Source organism: Felis catus, chromosome E3, assembly GCF_018350175.1.
Source record: "Felis catus isolate Fca126 chromosome E3, F.catus_Fca126_mat1.0, whole genome shotgun sequence".
NCBI lineage: Eukaryota > Metazoa > Chordata > Mammalia > Carnivora > Felidae > Felis > Felis catus.
This window is the reverse complement of record NC_058383.1, coordinates 9,309,004-9,326,857: the sequence shown is the minus strand read 5'-3', so window position 1 is coordinate 9,326,857 and position 17,854 is coordinate 9,309,004. Positions and strand designations below refer to the sequence as shown.

The 17,854-nt window shown below is 56.0% G+C and overlaps 1 protein-coding gene and 1 long non-coding RNA gene across 3 annotated transcripts in view; one reads left to right on the top strand and one right to left on the bottom strand.

Moving 5' to 3' along the window:
- LOC123382563 overlaps positions 1-3,448 on the bottom strand; it is a 53,915-nt gene extending 50,467 nt beyond the window's left edge. For both annotated transcript variants that reach the window (XR_006591123.1, XR_006591122.1), the window contains exons 1-3: positions 3,306-3,448; positions 2,860-2,948; positions 698-751 (exon numbers count right to left, since the gene is read on the bottom strand). This is a non-coding gene — a long non-coding RNA (uncharacterized LOC123382563). The remainder of the gene's footprint in view (positions 1-697; positions 752-2,859; positions 2,949-3,305) is intronic.
- The window catches only part of SRRM3 (serine/arginine repetitive matrix 3), a 35,038-nt gene continuing 20,620 nt past the window's right edge, over positions 3,437-17,854 (top strand). Inside the window, 2 exon segments of the mRNA XM_023247143.2 lie at positions 3,437-3,719; positions 10,106-10,207. Coding sequence (XP_023102911.1) covers positions 3,487-3,719; positions 10,106-10,207 — 335 coding nt within the window. The 5' untranslated portion in view covers positions 3,437-3,486.

The window sequence follows — 17,854 nt, the reverse complement described above, 5'->3', positions numbered from 1 at the left end:
AGACCGAGTGTCTGCAGTAACTCCCTGGTCCGCAGGCCCAGCAACTGCAACTTGGAAGGAAGCGGGTTTCACGTGCAATGACTCTTAGGGGCCTGCCCCCTCGTCTTGGGGTTCAGGGGTCGTCCTCCAATCACCTGCCTCTGATTCCTGTCTAGTGGCCTCCCACTCACCAGGTGAAGCTGGGAGAAGCCACCGTCTGTCCTAGTGAAAATCCAGACTGTCCCTGCCCCCATGCCTATGCACCTCTCTCTTTTACTTCTCAGAGACACGTCTGAAAGATTACCTGGACAGTCCAGCAATCTTACTTAGCCGGGCGTTCTCCTGATTCTAGGGATAGAACAGCTCGGGGTCTGGAGATGTGTGCTCAGCACTGCTCCCACCAGCTTCCCCTCCCCTGCCCTCAAGGAGCTCAAACAAACTTCTAGGCAAGGGCACCACGCCCACGTCAGAAGGAAAGAGTGCAAAGCAGCATCGCTCAGAACCTGGCTCCCCCGAGGCCTAAGCACTTTACCCCTATACCCTCAGCACACCTCTTCCATTGCCAGTGCTGGGTAGGCTCTGGGGAACCAGAAAGAAGGGATCCATCCCCCCAAAGCGCTCACAGTTCAGAAGGGGGGTCAGATGCAAAGAACAAGTCGAACTTCCGTCATCTATAGAGGTGAGGACAGAGCTAGAGCACAAGGAGATAATGACTCACCCTTCCTCAGAAGCAGGGACAGCTTCCCGGAGGCGGTGACATCTGGGCTGGGCCCTGAAGGATGAACACAAGTCCCCCAGGTGGCAAAGTGAGGAAATGGAATCCCAGCAGAGGGGAACCATAGGACACCAAGGAGTGAGCACATGCCTGGGGACAGATGACCAAGGCCGAAGGGCTGGATGCTGTTTGCAGGAGGAGGTGTAGCAAGGGATAAAGTTGCAGGACAGCGTAAGGCAAAATGGGAAGGGATCTTGCAACCCATATTAAGGACTATACCAGGCAGTCCTCTGTCCCGCCTCGTGTTGTGATATCTTCTGTTTGTTCCATCCACGTGCGCTGGGCACCGCGCGCTCACTCAGGCACTTTGCTGGCACTAGGAGTTGAAAGCCAAACTGTCCCCAGCACAGAGGGAGCCAGACCCGTGAGTCCACAGTGACAACAGTGAGCGGCAAGGGCTCTGGCAGGACGGCACCAGCCACGGGGTTTAAGGGAAGCCTTCGAGAAGGTGGTGATGCCTATGGGCGGTGACTCTGGGGACACAAAGGAGTCAGGAGAAGAGAAGGAGTCCCAGGGAAAGGGAGCACTGAATGGAAAAGCCTGGACACAAGAGAGATGCGGAATCTGTGTGGCAGGGTGTCCGTGGGGTGGTTACAGCTAGACCAGAAGGCAGGCCGTGGCACGACTTTAAGCAACCGGAAGCCACCAGAAGCTGTTACTCAGGGCATGACACAGTCTGATTTGCTCCTGGACTGATCTCTCAGGTTGCTGATGAGGGGGCGGGGGGTCGGGCAGGATGCCGGAGCAGCAGATCAGAGTGAGGGGCTTGGATTTTGGTGGCAACAGGAGGGGAGCGAGTGGATAAATGAAAGTGATACCAAGAAGGGATGGGGGACCAAACTTGCTGACAGGTGAGCTGTGATGGGCCGGGGCAGCAGGGGTCTCCAAGCTCCACATGTGTTCCCGGCACAGGTGACCAACAGCCAGAAGGGTCACCCATGGGCCAAGCACTATGGCCAAGGCAGGTGGAGAACAGGGCTCCCAGAGCTCTGTGTGGGGCTTGATGAGTGTGGGATGCTTGTGGGTGACCCCAGGAGAGGCCCTGGTGGAGCTGGGGTGCAGGGCTGGGCTAGGACAGAGGCAGGAAGCTGGCAGGGCTTAGGGATGGAGAGAGAGGTTAGAAGAACAGGTTTGGTCTGTAAAGTCCCAAAAGCCTTCCTCTCCTGAGAAATCTGGATGATGCTCCCAGGCACAGGTAGGGACCAGAGGCTCGGAAAGGGTCAGTGACATCCTCAGGGTCACACAGCAAGGAGTGAGGAGCCTGGCCTAGAACCCAGGGACTTGGGATTTAGGGGGATGGACACATGAGCTTATGTTCTCATCGCCACCTCATCATCCCTGTCACTCTGTCCCCTTCTCTACCTTCCAGGTTTTGTGGCTCTGAACACCTCCCACCCCATCACTCTGAGGCCCATGAGGGGAATGTGTGTTGGGAGGTTGTGTTGCAGGCAAGGCCCCGTCCAGGATGTCCAGACATGCCCAATCCCTTCTTCCCACCTCCCTCCACCCCTTCCCTCTCTCCCATCCCACTCGCTGGGAAGAAGGCCTCCCTGTTGCTTAGCAACTAGCTGGAGCCTAGGAGAAAGGAAATGGAAATAGCTCAGGAGGTGCCTCCCCTCTGTCAAGATAGGTCCTTGGTGTGTGTGTGCGCGCGCGTGTGCGTGCGTGTGCTTGCACGTGTGTGTATGCCTACTCTACTTTGAGCCTAGTGTGGAGTCTTACCTTTCAAGACATGCTGACGCCCACCTCGCCCTGAGCCTGCAGGAGGATGTGGCTGTCTGGAAAGCTAATGTCAGTGCCAATTTGGTTGTATCTTCAGAAGCAGCGTTTCCAGAACAAAGGAGGGGACAGACCTGTGGGGCTTCAGTCTGGACCTGGCCCACTGCTGGAAGGCTGGCTTTGGAAAAGGTGGCCAGATCAACTGCAACCTGCATCTGTGGTGGGAATGCAGTTGACTTCATCTTCCTATCTCCGCAGGGCTGCCCTGGGAGCTGGGGACACACGTGACCGCATGGGCCAGCAGGACAATGGGTGTTTGGGGGGAGGAGGGGGGGGGTTCAACTGAGGCTGAAGGGAAAAACAAAAATAAAACAAACAAATTTTACCTGGGGCACCTGGCTGGCTCTGTGTGAAGAGCATGTGAGTCTTGATCTCAGGGCTGTGAGTTCGAGCCCCACGATGGGTGTAGAGATTACTTAAATAAATAAATAAATAAATAAATAAATAAATAAGCAAGCAAGCAAGCAAGCAAGCAAGCAAGTAACCAAACTTAAAAAACAACAACAACCTAACACGTTTTCCCAGAGACCAATGTGGTTGCCTACAACCACAAGGGAGTTGCAAGCAGAGGCTAGAATTCAGGCCCAGGAACTGGTACAGGGGAGAGAGGGTTGCCTTAAGCGGTTGCTAGGTCCCTCCCTGGAGAGGACTATTCCAAGCACAGGGCCCTTAGAGGCCATCTAGCCCAACCTGCATGAACCCACTTTACAGATGGGAAAGCCTGGGGTCCAATCTCCCCTCATGCCCTGAGGCGTGACCCGAAGGTGCTAACCTGACGTCCGCCCCCCTCTGCAGCTTGAGGGGGAGCGGATTAGAGCCATGAGTGGGCCTTTAAATCTCCAGGATTAACCCGCGCGGAGAGGAGCTTAGCAGGTGGCCGAGAAGTGACCATCCCGCCTGGTGTCTGTGTCTGTCTCGCAGGGCCGAGGCCAGCGGCTCCGGGGCCAGCCGCCATGTCCTCCACCGTGAACAACGGGGCGGCCGGCATGCCGTCCCCACCGGACGCGGCGAACGGCTTCCCTCAGCCGGGGGCCTCCTCGGGGACCTGGCCGCGGGCCGAGGAGGAGCTGCGCGCCGCGGAGCCGGGCCTGGTAAAGCGCGCGCATCGCGAGATCCTGGACCACGAGCGCAAGCGGCGCGTGGAGCTCAAGTGCATGGAGCTGCAGGAGATGATGGAGGAGCAAGGGTGAGCGGGCCAAGGGGCGGGGCGGGTCACGGGGCGGGGCGGGGCGGGGCGGGGCGGGGCGGGGCCGGGCGAGGCTCGGACTGCAGTCAGGCTGGGAGGGGCCGCACTCGGAGCCAGTCCAGGCGGAGCCACTGTAAGGCCAGAACTTGCCTTCTTATGTTCATTTATCAACCGTCTTGGCCGCCTGCTCTACGTCAAGCTCTGAACTAGGCTCAGATTTACAGAAGCCAAGGAGACACACAGTCCATGTCTTCCAGAAACATCCAGTCCGGGGCGGGAGAGAAGCATGCAAACACCTATGCTAACCAACTCAAGGTCTCAGTTTCCCCTTCTCTAAAACAACTCTATTGAGCTTCCTGGACTGTGCCAAGGTGGGTGCTGCATCCAGGCAAGAGGGGACGATGGGCTTTTTTTAGTACAAGGCTACCTGTGGTTTCAGCAGAAGAACCCCAGCCAGCAGCCAGACCCAGAAGCTTCAGTGTTACCTGTCCAGTTCAGACCCAGTCACAGGGACACACAAGTGCGCCAGCCACCGTGCTGCACAATGTTGGAGCTGGATCAGGGTCACTTCCTCAAAGACTGCCCCTCACTCCCTCCCCGACTGAGAAGAGACACAACCATGTTTAGAGCCAACTCCAGCATAAAACGGATTGGAATCGTGGTTAAAGGACAGGACAGGAGAGGACCAAGCACTTCAGGAGCTCAGAGGAGAGATTCTGAGAGGAGACATTCGAATGGGCCTTGAAGGATGAGTAGGAGTTCGCCAGGGCTTGTGCATCGATCAGTCAGTAAGGCTCTTTTTAGGGACTTTCCTCAAAAGTCCGGTGGAAACAGGACAGGCCTGACACATGGGGCTGGAGGCAAAGAAACAGAACAAAGCCATTCCCATTTGTGCAGCTCTAAGGAAAGCTGGTGGTCTTGAGTTTCCATTTTGTATCTACCCTGAGGATTTTGAAACTATTGGGCTGGCTGTTGAGGGAGTCAAAGTGAGGAGCAGGGCCCGCCCATCAGACTGGCACTGTTGGGGAGCTGACAAGTTGGAAATGCCCAGTGCACTGGGGCCCGGAGCCACACTGGGACAGACAGCCTGTGTACAGAAGTGCCTCTAAGCCTCGCCTTTGTCCATCCAGGCCTCTGGGCTCCCCAAGAGGCAGCCAAGACATGGTTCACCATCACTATAGAGCCCAGGAAGACACTGAGGCTCAGACAGAGACAGTCCCTGGCTGCAGGCAGAGCCAAGGCTGGGCCCACATCCAGGGTCCTCAGGGAGGCTGCCAGGCAGGGCCCCTGAGACACAGAGACTTGGTGTTCATCTCCAGCTGGGGACCAGGTGGGGGGGGGGTCCCTGCCGAGAGGGATAAATGGATGGAAAGCAGCTGAAGGCAGACGGAAAGGAGGCTTCCAGCTGGCAATGAAACCAGGTTTGATGAGCCGTGGATGTGGACAGAGGAAATGAGATCCCCAGGGGCAGGGTCAAGTAGGGGTGGGAAGAGGAGAGCCCACGGACCTTATTTCAACCTGCAAATCCCAATAAGCTGGGGCGACTTGGGCAGTGAAGGGTTGACAGGCAGGTGGGCGAGTTGAGGGAACAGGAGGGGCGCCTGGGCCAGAAGAGGGCCAGCCTTCTGCGCTGCATTCTTGGAAACTGTCCCCTCCCTCTCCCACAGCCCCACCTCCTTCCTGAGCCCCCTCTCTCCCCCTTGAAGAGCCCCATCCTCCCAGGGAATCCCTAAGGCACCCCTCTCATGGTGCTCCTCCCCTCCCCAAGCCTCCTCCCCTGGCTGAATCTCCCTCTCCTCCAGGAGCCCCCAGACCCTCACGGCACACAAGAAGGTCATCGCAGGATGAGGGCAGCCTCACACAGAGGGGATGGTCAGGCAGAGGTCATTTGACCATGACCGCAGTGTTGGTCCCCTGGCATCAAGGGCCGTGCCTCTCTGGGACGCACCCACTAGGTCTCCAGTCAGGACCCCTTACCCTACCCAAGCCCTCACTCCTTAGCCTGGAGTCTCCTGTAAAGCTAGCTCTCAAGTCACCCGTGCCCCCCCGCCCCCAATCCCCTAGCGGCAGCCTGGTCAGTGGAGGGCACAGCCACTCCGGAACCCAAGAATCCAGAACTGAGCAAGCTATGGCTGCTGGGAGTTGTTCTACGTCCTGTGGGCTAAAGATGTACAGGGGTCTCCCACCTCCAGCCAGTCCCCAGAAGGTGCTCCACAAACACTGGGGACCCTTGCTCTGTTACAAAATCCGGTCATTAATATCCATTTCTACAAACACTGGTTCATTCGAGTCTATTTACCAGGTTCTCAGGCATTTGACAGATATTCCCACTAGTCACACATTCTTTGGCCCCATTAAAAAGCAATCCCTTCCTTAATATTGATGGATGGATGGCTAATTCACTGGTGATTGATGCTGCATTGGAATCACCTTCACGCAGCCTGCAATCACCATGGGGCCAGGGACAGAGTCCCTCGCCTGTGTGATGTGCTGTTCCCACCCCAGCCCCAACCTGTGCCCCTTCCTCTGCCCCGGAGGCGGGCAGAGCCGTGCTCTGGGGCTTGGAGCTTGGAAGCCTCCCTTCTCCCTGTTCTGTTTCCAAATCCGTCAAATGGGAAGAGGAAGACCGCCCACCCTCTCCGAGCTGGAGTCAAGAACAAATTAGTGACCCAGGGACCCAGGAAGTGATTACGTAGGAGCATCCCAGTCTGGGTGGAGACAGGCAGAATGAAACATTTTCAACTCTGAGGACCTCTTTTAAAATGCAGTATTCTGGGGCACCTGCGGACACAGTCAGTTGGTTAAGTGTCTGGCTCTTGATTTCACCTCAGGTCAGGATCTCACAGTTTGGGAGTTCAGGCCCCGCATCGGGCTTTGCGCTGATGGTGCAGAGCCTGCTTGGGATTTTGTCTCTTTCTCTCTGGCCCTCCGTCGCTTGTGTGCTCTCTCTCAAAATAAATACATTAAAAAAATTTAATGCAGTGTCCCCTCACCCTGCCCCAGCCTCAGAGGGCGGTCCAGGAAGCAAGGACGAATTTGGCACATCGTTCCCTCGTGGCCCATAGAGTGGAGGCGAGACAAGGGAGCCAGATTGCCTGAGCCAGGCGGCTGGGGCACTGAGACAGGTGTCATTGCTGTCCCTGTCCCCAGTCCCCTGGCCAAGCCTTCGACTTCCAGTCTGGCTTTGGCACGGCCACCAGGCCTCTGCATGGCAGGCACTGCCACCTTCACAAGGACGGGGTAGCAGCCTCCCTACCTCGGCCTTTGCTTCTGGGAGAACAGGGAGATGGACCGGAGGTGATTCCCAACCTGGGACACTGCTGACCTGGCAGGGGCGTGGGGTGGAAAAAGGCAGGGAGCCTGGGACAGCTAGACCCTTGGTCCCTCCTGCTCTGGGACAAAGGGTCCTTGGTCACTACTATTTATTGGGCAGCTATTATGTGCCATGCACTGCGCAGAGTGCTTTGTAAGCATCATTTCCCTTAATCCTTGTGACAGCCTTGAAAGACAAGTCACTGTCCCTTTTCACAGATGTAGAGGTCAAGGTCACAGAGCTAGAAAATGGAGGGTGCCAGGACTCAAACGCAGGACCGCCTGGTTCTCGGACCTCTTCCCTTAATCACTGTCCAACGTGGCCTCAGCTGAGGGCTGACCTCAAGAGATACGAGGGAACAGGAGACTTGAAGGCAGAGGTTGTACCTGACACCTCTTTGCCCAGTAAACAGACGGTCATCCCTGGGTCCCCACCTTCTCCTAGCAAGATGCTCTGGGGCATAGAGGGGTCCTCCCTAAGCCTCCAAGTCGATTCAATCCAGCACTCCCGGCCTCCCAATGGCCTGCGCTGAAGTTCGTCAACTTGCCTCAGACCTGCCTGCTCTGGGATGGGCCCTAAATTCCTGCACGTGTCCTGCTCCAGGTCTTAGCGAACCCTGAGTCCTGCTCCTACCTCCCGGCCCCCTATGCTCCATAGACTCCAGGAGTCTGGGGAACTTGGGCCCTGGCCTGAAGCCCATCCCACTCAACTGAGGATGTGGCCCAGCCTCGCTCTTGGGCCATCTCCCCAGCCCCACCAGGTCCAGGGCCCCATGGCCTGAGACAGCCGGCCTGTCTCTCCCACCCAGAGATCCACGAGTCAGGGTCTGGGCAGCGTGGAAGGGCCTCTGCTGTCTGTCTCAATGTTGGTGCCAATGACAAGCTGGTCCCCTGAGGAGAAGGCGAGAAGGGAGCAGTTCCCATGTGCCTGCACTGCTCAGAAAAGGGGCCACCACCCCTTCTTCCCGGGCACCAGGACAGCCCAGCCGACCAAGGGCTCTGCACTGCCCAGCAAACAAGGCCAAGGCACCTGCAGCCAAATGCCCGAGTCTGAGCCTAACAGGGACTGAGGTGGACATTGATGAGCATGAGCCAGTCGGCAGGCGGTCCCCAGGTCCCAGCCACCCTGCATCCTGGATGCCTTGCTGTCCGCTTCTTCCCCTGGGTCCTCCCGCCCACTCCCCACGCCCACTGCCCAGCTCTGACTTCACGGTCTCCCACACAAAGCCCTGCAGTAGCCAATGCCGGCCTCCCTGCCTCCAGATCCCCCGCCTCTAGCCACGCAGCCACCAGAGTCAGGTGTCCAAAACGAACATCCAACCTTCAAACTGTTCGATGCCTCTCCGTCACCAGTCACTCGTTTGTCAAAGCAATCTGGAGGCCACATGTGGCAGGCAAGGTGCCAGATGCTGGGACACAATGGCAATCCAGACAGACAAGGTCTCTGCCCTCAGGAACCCCCAAGCCAGCGCAGGATACAGAGGAGTCGGTCAACAGGTAACAACACAGGAGCTACCTGCTGGGACCTGGAGGCACAGGTTGCTATGGAAACGCAACCTAACCTGGTCGGGGGTATCTGTCCTGCGGTAAACAGCCCATGAGTCACGTCTTTGTGCTCAGCCGTGATTATTTCCACGGGCTAAACCAGGAAGTTAATTTTGTGAGGCAAAAGATGTGCTCATTTCTTCTGGCTTTTGAAAGGAATTGCCAGATTGCTCTCCAAAAAGGCTGGGCCAATCCCAAATGCTTGTTGGAGAAGGGGAGGGAAGGAGGGTAGGAGAAGAGAGGGGAGGACAGAGACGGGGTCCCTGAGAGGCAACAACGTGCCATTTTCGTGGACAAACTGAGTGCGGAGGCCTGGGTCTGCTGTGAGGACAGAGTGGATGGTGAGTGAAGGACAGAGACAAGACGGGACCCCGGTCCTATTTTGCCACCATGTTTTCCATCCAGGACAGTGACCTGCAGCCAGAGATGGGAGGGTGAGGGGATTAGGAGGCCAAGATTCATCCGGCAACAGACGCGATATCTGCTGTGCGCCAGGCACAGGGCACGGGGCTGAGCGCTGAGCGAGCGAAGGCCCCCACACCCTGCCCCGGGGCAGCATGGACACAGGCTGGAGGGGGAAATGCCAGAGGAGCCAAGAGGCTGTCACGGGGATGCAGTGACAGGGGATGATGACTGACCCCAGGGTGGGAGCAAGGGTGATAATTCTGGACTTTGGTCCTTAGCCTGAACCCAGGCTTAGGGAGGGAGGGGGAAGGGAATAGAGAAGTTGGGGGACTCCATTCAAGACCAGACTTGGGGCTCCCGGGTGGTTCAGTCGGTTAAGTGTCCGACTTCGGCTCAGGTCATGATCTCACAGTTTGTGGGTTCAAGCCCGGCATCGGACTCTGTGCTGACCGCTCAGAGCCTGGAGCCTGCGTCAGATTCTGTGTCTTCCCTTCTCTCTGCCCCTCCCCTGCTCTCTCTCTCTCTCTCTCTCTCCCTCCCTCTGCAAAAATAAATAAACATTAAAAAAAAAAAAAAAGACCAGCCTTCACCCACCTCCCCCCCCAAAACAGGGAAGCAATGGATCTGGTACTGTAATCTGGGACAAGCCACTTGCAGCCTCGCTCTTGCAGAGGTTGGGATGAGTTGAGGACTTCCCAAGGCTATTGTAAGGATCAGGAAAGCGGAAAAGTCCTGGACCTTCACTTCTCCCTTAAAACGTCTCCAGAGAGTGACTGCGGCCTGGACGTGGGAGGGTGACCTGCCCTGGGAGTGGGGGGGACCAGGAGGAAGGGCACAGCTTCCTCCCCACAGTCCCCCCCCCCCTTCCCCCACCTCCCGGGACAACTCTTCCCTTTTTTTGGTCCATTTGTTTGTTTGGCTGGCCGTTGCTTGTTTGTTTAGTTGGTTGATTGTCTGGTTTGGCGCAAAAAGCCTTGAGCTTCCCCAGGGCTGAGAGCCTTGCTTGGTCGTGTGACCTCAGACAGGTCTTTGCAAGCTGGAGGGTGCACTTGTGATGGGGGGGGGGGGGTGGGGAGGGAAAGAAAGCCAAGAGGGCAGCCCTCACCCTCCCTGTGCCCCTGCAGGTACTCGGAGGAGGAGACCCGACAGAAGGTCAGGACTTTCCGGCAGATGCTGATGGAGAAGGAGGGAATGCTGACCAGGGAGGACCGGCCTGGAGGCCACATGTGAGTGCTCACTGCTTGGGGGTAGGGGTGGGAGAGGGAGGGTGATCTGGAAACTTCAAAAACGTTCTGACCCCAGCGTGGCCGCTGGCTGACAGTGTGGCCCCAGGCTAGCCCCACTTCCCCAGTTATTACCACCTATAAAATGGGCCCCAGAGTAAGCACGTGTTCCGGAAAGTGGGAACAGACACACCGAATGCCATTGCTAGCGTGGCCAAAGAACCATCAGGTAAAGAGAGCAAGGGCTCCGCAGGGGTCACATCTTGCGCCCGTCACAGGACAGGAGGAACACCAGTGTGCCATGGGCCGTGGGCTTGGCATCCAACAGGGGAGCTATGGGGAGGCAGATTTATCTGGGGTTAGAGAAACTGGGGACAAGAATGCCACACAAGAGTGCAGCAGGCTGCTGTAGGAACGTGAGGGCAGCCCGTCCCTGCGCCAGTCCCGGCCCCACTGCATGGCTGACCGCGCCCCATGCCTGGCAGGCAGTGCGCACTGAGGGGGCTTCATGGAATCCACTCAATGGGCCTTCCCCTCCCCTCACTGAGCCTCAGAGCCCCACCCGGTTCTGGCTCTGGGCGGGACAGAGGCTTCTAGAGCAGCCAAGATAAATACTCCTGGCATTTCTTCTGGGGGGGGGGGACTCATTTGAGGAGCAGGCATTTTGCCAAGGCCCCTAAACCCCTGTCACTTTTGCTTACACCCCAAACAAAAAGAGAGCAGCATGTTCTGAGAGATTCTCCTGTTGAGGACAGAGAGAGAGAGAGACAGAGCACAAGTTGGGGAGGGGCAGAGAGAGCGGGAGACACAGAATCCGAAGCAGCCTCCAGGCTCCCAGTGGTCAGCATAGAGCCCAACGCGGGGCTTGAACTCACAAGCCTTGAGATCATGACCTGAGCCAAAGTCGGAAGCTTAACCGACTGAACCACTCAGGCGCCCCTCCTGTCGCCATTGTCTTAAAGACAAACAGCATCGCAGGAGTAGCCAACCTGGGTGGGCAGCGGGGAAGCCCTTTCTTTGTCCTTCTGGATGGCTGGGGGCTCCGGAGGTTGGGGAGTCCCGCCGTACCCCACCTAAACCTCACCTCTCTGGTTCAGGTATGGAGAGGAGCAAGCACAGGGCAGCGGAGGCTTGCGAGGGGCTCACGGGTGATCTGGGGGAGCCAGGCGATAAGGTGGCGCTGATCACCACCTCCCTCACTGCAGCCGCCCTCAACTCACAGCACCCTCAGCCACTCCCGTGCCCTCCCTTCAGTGATGCCCATCCAGCCCCCTGCCCCCCACCCCCACCAAGAGCAGGACAGCACCTCTCTTCCCTTCCTAAAGCTCCTGAGAGCCGGATCCTCCTGCTGCTGCCCGCACCACCTCCAGACTCGGAGGTCCTGGCTTTCCCACTTGTGCCCCCCTCAAATCACCCCAGCGCTTTTCTGGAAAATCACCCTCCTCTACACAGTGCAAGGGACAGAGGCCTGTGGGGACTCTCCTGCCACTTTCCCTGGCCCTTCCAGCAAGAAGCGTGCCCTTCTCCCCTCTCCCAGGCTCCTTCCTTCCTTCCTTTTTTATTTTAATGTTTATTTATTTTTGAGAGAGAGAGAGAGCACGCACACGCACCTGCCTGCTCGTGAGCAGGGGAAGGGCAGAGAGAAGGGGAGAGAGGATCTGAAGCGGGCTCCATACTGATAGCAGAGAGCCTGATGTAGGCCTTGAACGCACAAACCACGAGATCATGACCTGAGCCAAACAACGTTGGACACTTAACTGACTGAGCCACTCAGGTGCCTCCCAGTCTCCTTCCTTTTAATTGAATTCCCCGTCCTTCCTCAGCTCTGCTTCCTCCTCTGGCCACTGTCCCACGTTTCTCTCTCCTTTTTCAATCGAATTTCTGTAGACCATGAGGCACGTGTTGCCCCTACTTCCTTAGGCCACGCAGCCGTGGTCGGCTTCCGCCCCAATCCCTGGGACCTGCTGACACCAAGGCCTCCAGAGTCCTACTTCCCGTGGCCCGTGCTTCTCGGCAGGTCTGGCCTCTCTCTAGTCGGGGCCACCACTGCGCTTCCCCTTCTGGAAGCCTACTTTTCCCCTGGCTTCTGTGTTTCCTCCTGCCTCCCCTGGTGGCTCTCTCTGTCTCCCTTTGCCCCTGCCCTCCTCCCAGATGTTGGGCCCTTCCCTCTGCCTTCCCTCTTCTCCCCAGGAGGGGGGCAGAATCTCACCTGTTCCCCTGCTGAGATGCCTCCTGTCAGGGGGTGCTCTCAAGTCTTTGCCAGGGGTCTTGATCATATCTTCCCCTGTAAGAACCAGGATGCACTGGGAAATTCACCAGCATGTCCATCATCAGAAGAAATGTCCTTGAGGGTCTGTGCTGGGTGTCCCCCCCCCCACCCTTCCCCGTGCTAGTGCTAGGAGCAGGGAGGAGAGGAGGGGAAGGGGGGGGCCCCCTGCCCCGCCCCCCCCCCCCCCCCGTGGCAACACAAACCTGAAACCTGAAACCAGGAATCACCAGCAACCCCTGACAAGAAACACCAGGGCCCCTTGAACCACGCAGCCCTTGTGTGTGCTCAGTAGAGGAAGAGAGAGCGACAGGCTGGGGTGGTCAGTCAGGAAGGGTCCCTTGGAAGAGGCAGTGTCTGAAAGACTCGATGATCAGGGAGCACTCCTGCTTTGGAGGCAGAGAAGAGTGTAGACTAGGCTGGGTCCTGGGATTCCGCTAGCTAGCGTGTTAGAAGATGCTATCAGAAGACTGATCTTTATCGGTTTTGTTTACTGCTCTATCTCTGGTACCTAGAACACTGCAGCTCGCCCGATTTTCCCCAAAGCCTGGGTTTCCTCCTCTACGTGGGAAAAGGGGTGGGGCCGGAAGGTTTCTTCTAGCTCAGGGAGCCAAAACGATGTGAAAATAGCACTCCAAACGGTGAAGGAGGCAAGCTAAGGAGGCTGACGGTGGCCTGCATAATAACTCGCAGGCTGGGAGGAGCCCGAGGCCCAAGGCAGAGAGGTGACAGGGAGCTGGTGACCGATGGGTCGTGTGCCTTCCTGTGGACCTGGCATCAGACCGTGGATCTTCGCTTCCTAGCTCGGAGTCTGGGGTAGTGGAGAGAGAGTGTGGGCTCTGGTGTCAGACAGGTCACCTGTCCCAACCTCCAAGCTCCATGTTAACCCCCCGGGCCCTAGATCCCAGCTCGACCACACCCCGGCTGTGTGACTTGGGCACGTCCTTGACTTCTCTGGGCCTTTACTTCTTTACTTATAAAAGGGACCACTCGGCAATCTCTGTGCTCATGCCTCTGGCTTCCTGACCCCGATACCCCAACCCCCTCATGGACTGGATTTTGAGACATGGAGAAATCCAGTGCCCTCTTAGAGGGAGGTGGCAATGCCAGAGCCAGCAGAATGTCACCTCTCAGGAGGAAGAGAGGAGGGATATCTGATTTTAACCTTCCATGGACTGTAAGAGCCTATGGTACCTCCCCTTCAGGAAAAGGGTCTTAAAGGGGCAGGATCACTCCCAGTGATCTTAAATTAATCTACCAGTTTGAGTGACCGTCTCTTGAGACAGACTGCCAGGACACCATATTGCTGCAGTACTTGGACTGGATTCCATAGACGGTGGCAGCCGGTGGAAGGTTTGGGGGAGGTGTGATGTGGTCAGACAGGTGTTTGGGGACTTTCTTCTTGGAAAGAGGAATCAGAAGGGTGACAGGCGGGGAGAACCGTGGGGCAGCTGGCATGGTAATCTGGAAGCCAGATGACAGACAGGAGTCAGGTCCCAGAGACATTGAGAGAGGACACGCCTTTGTCCTTGCAAACTGATTGATGTTGGGAGCCTGTCTTACCCCCGAAACCCTCTGTGGTTCCCCACCATCCACGCAGCCCTGGACGCCCTGGCCTCCTACTGAAGGCTCTCCACACTCTCAACCCAGCCCGGTTCCCGCTCCCAGCCTCAGGCAGCAGCCAGCCAGACCTGCAGTTCCCAGCTCCCTCCTGCTGTTCCCAGGTCCATGCCTTTGCTCACCCTGGGCCCTCGGTCTGGAACACCCTGGGCCCCTCTGCACTGGCTCTAATTCACCCCATCATTCAGGGCTGCCTCTAAAAACCACTCCACCACCATTCCCGGGATAAAAGTAAACCGTTTTCCTCTTTGGAATCCACACAACGCTTTCTTACTTCTCGTGGTTGCTCTCAGTTCTATTTTGTTTTTTCCCTCTCTCTAATAGACAAGCTTTAAGAATAATTGTTTTCCTAGTTATGTAACATGAAAAAAAAATGCTCGGGAGAGAGGGTTTCTGGAAGCAAATTCCAGTCTTTTTTTTTTCCTGTGCATCCGGTTTGCTGCATAGTGCGACATCTCTGTGCCTCATGGTTTTATCTATAAGATGGGAATTTTCATGACGGTACCTGTGTCACAGAGCGGTTTGAGCATTACATGATTAAATGAGATAAATACAGACACAGTGCTTAGAATCGTGCCTGACAAGACGCCCCCATGCACTGTGTGGAGCAAGGGGAGGGGCCTCAGGCCTGACTCATCCCTGTTCCCGCCACCTGTCCTGCCATCCTGTCCATCCCTGTTCCTGCCACCGCTGTCCCTGTCCCAGGCCCCAGGCAGACCTGGCATGCCGGCTGAGTGAATGAGCTGGGAAAACAGACCCTTTGCCTGGAATCCTCCCCTCCTCCGTCTGGACTCATTCATCTGTTGATTGGCCATTATGCTCTTGGCTAATGGGAAACAGAACCAGTTAATGAGAGAAGCTTCTGGCATGAGGAAGAGCGTGTGACAGGCAGTCTTTACTCAGGTCAGAGCCTTGGCCGTGGCGGCCGGTCCAACACACGTCCTGTGCGGTGAGGACCCTTGGTCCGTTCGTTCTTGGTCTCTCGTCACTAGACCCAGACTGTTTGGCTGGCTTTGCTCAGCTCTGTGGGGGCTGGGTTCATTGTATCACAGGGGAGTAACGCCTCCCACACCTATTCCACAGATGTGGTGAGGAGTCAACTAGATGACAAACTGGAATTTAAAGGCAGGAAGTACTAGGGGCACCTGGGTGGCTCAGCTGATTAAGCATCAGACTCTTGATTTTGGCTCAGGTCATGATCTCACATTTCGTGAGTTCGAGCCCCACATGGGGCTCTGTGTTGACAGTGCAGAGCCTGCTTGGGATTCTCTCTCCCTCTCTCTGTCCCTCTCCTGCTCATGTACAGGTGCGTGCATGCTCTCTCTCTCTCTCTCTCAAAATAAATAAATAAACCTAAAAAAAAAAAAAAAGAGCAAGGGGGTACCTGGGTGGCTCAGTTGGTTCAGCGTCTGACTTCAGCTCAGGTCATGATCTCGAGGTTTGTGAGTTTGAGCCCCGCGTCAGGCTCTGTGCTGACAGCTCAGAGCCTGGAGCCTGCTTCAGATTCTGTGTCTCCCTCTCTCTCTGCCCCTCCCCTGCTCACACTCTGTCTCTCTCTCTCAAAAATGAATAAACTTTTAAAAAAATGTTTTAAAAAGAGGAGGAAGTGCTACACAAATCTAGAACTCCATGCATATCCAGAACTCCGTGCATACACCCACAACTGTGTCTATAAAGTAGAGGCCAGGGCTGAGCTAACATCGGCAGCAGGGGCTGGCCAGTGAAGTCAAGGCCTGTCCTGTTTGCACCTGAATTCTCAAAGCCAATTGCATAAGTGAACTTGTATCCTTTAGTCAAAAGTTCCAAAACCAAAGGGGATGTTCCTTTCCTTCTCTGGACCTCAGTTTTCTCCTCTGTAAAATGGGGAGGTACAATTTCTCTAAATCAGGTAGTGACTCTAGGATTTGTGGACATTCGAGGGCAATTGAAACATTAGAGAACATTATTGTTGGTGATATTATCATCCAGGAAAGGCAGGCTAGGAGAACACAGGGTTCTAGCCTTGGGAGATCCTGAAAAACAGATGTGCTGATATCAGCTGCACAAAGTCAGCAAGAGAAGCGTCAGCCTAGGCCCTTTTATACCCCTGGAACCTGCAGGACACAGAGGTTCTGGAACCAGAAGGCTCTGAGACCTGTGCCCCTCCCTGAGCCCACTACTCAATGCCCTGTGCTTGTACCTTCAATGCTCCCAGCAGCCGAGAGCCCAAGTAAATCTCTCGGAAGGGACCACAGAGTGAGACAGGCCAGCTGAGAAGTCCCCAGGGAGGGAGAATACAGAGGCTCTGTCCCCAGGACAGAGGAAGAAAGATGTCTATGGGGGTGCAGCCGGCAGAGCAGGAGGGCACAGTGTGGGGAAGGAGGAGTTCGGATGTTACAGGCAAAAAAGGATCCCTGCCCAGGGCAGTGCCCAGACGGAGCTGTTTTGTTTTGTAAATAACCTTTATCACATTTTCCTCAGGACAGACTCCGGACCTCCCTCCTGCCATCGGCTCACCCACAGTGTTTGAGGTGCCCTTAAGTTTTTGCCAAAGACCGTGTTTATGTGTCAGGCATTTGTGCGGCTGACGGCTGTGTGGGGGTGACACCGTCAGGGTAGGAGACAGTTTGGGGGGGGGTGGTGCACGGGACAGGCCGAAGAGCTGGAGATTTCAGGAACAGGAAGGAGGCCACTGGCTTCAGGAAGAGGAATGTGGGGAAGAGCAGAGAGGTTTGAATGGAGGGGTATGGGGATGTTTGGCTCTGTGGGGTGCAGGGGGAATGACGTGAAGCCCCCCCCTCCGTCGCCCCAGAGAAACCTCCCACACTACCCATGTGACTTCAGGGTTGCCCCGGGCCAGGTCGGGGTTTAGGAACCAAACAGCATTCTTAATACTGGCCTCCAGGCTAGCTAACACTGTCAGATTTGGGGTACATTCTTTTTTTGTTTTTGTTTTTTTAAGTTTATTTTAAGATAGGGAGAGAGAGAATGAGCAGAGGAGGGGCAGAGAGAGAGAGAGAGAGAGAGAGAGAGAGAGAGAGAGAATCCCAAGCAGGCCCCTCGCTGTCAGTGCAAAGCCCAATGCAGGGCTCGAACTCACAAACTGTGAGATCATGACCTGAGCCAAAACTAAGTCAAAACACTTAACCCAGGCTTCCCAATTCTTTTTTTTTTTTTATACAAGATCAGTTCTTTATTATTATTATTATTTTTTTTTTAGTTTTTTGTTTTATTTTTGAGAGAGAGAGAAACAGAGTGTGAGCAGGGGAGGGGCAGAGAGAGAGAGGGAGACACAGGATCCTAAGCAGGCTCCAGGCTCCGAGCCGTCAGCACAGAGCCTGACGTGGGGCTCGAACTCACGAGCTGTGGATCATGACCTGAGCTGAAGTCAGACGCTGAACCAACTGAGCCACCCAGGTGCCCTACAAAATCAGTTCTTCAAAGAACAGATTAGTGGGTGCTCTACTAGAGATTTGCTCCTGGAAATTCTTTCACCTTGTAGCTTGTGGGGAGAAGGTGAGGGTGTGTTAGTGTCTGACAGGGGTCCCTCTGTCTAACAGTGGCAACCATGTGTGGGACGACCGTCTGGGGCCAGGCCTGTCGCTCATGTCAGGAGCTTCATAGAGCGAATCTCACTTAATCCTCTCCTCAGCTGGGATATTCTTTTCGGGCTTGTGGAGATAAAGGCCTGGGGACTCAGTGAGCATGGTCATGCCTGGATTGAGACCTGTCTGTGTGAATCCAAAACTCGTGTCATGTCCTTAATGCTCTGCCACCCCCAGTGC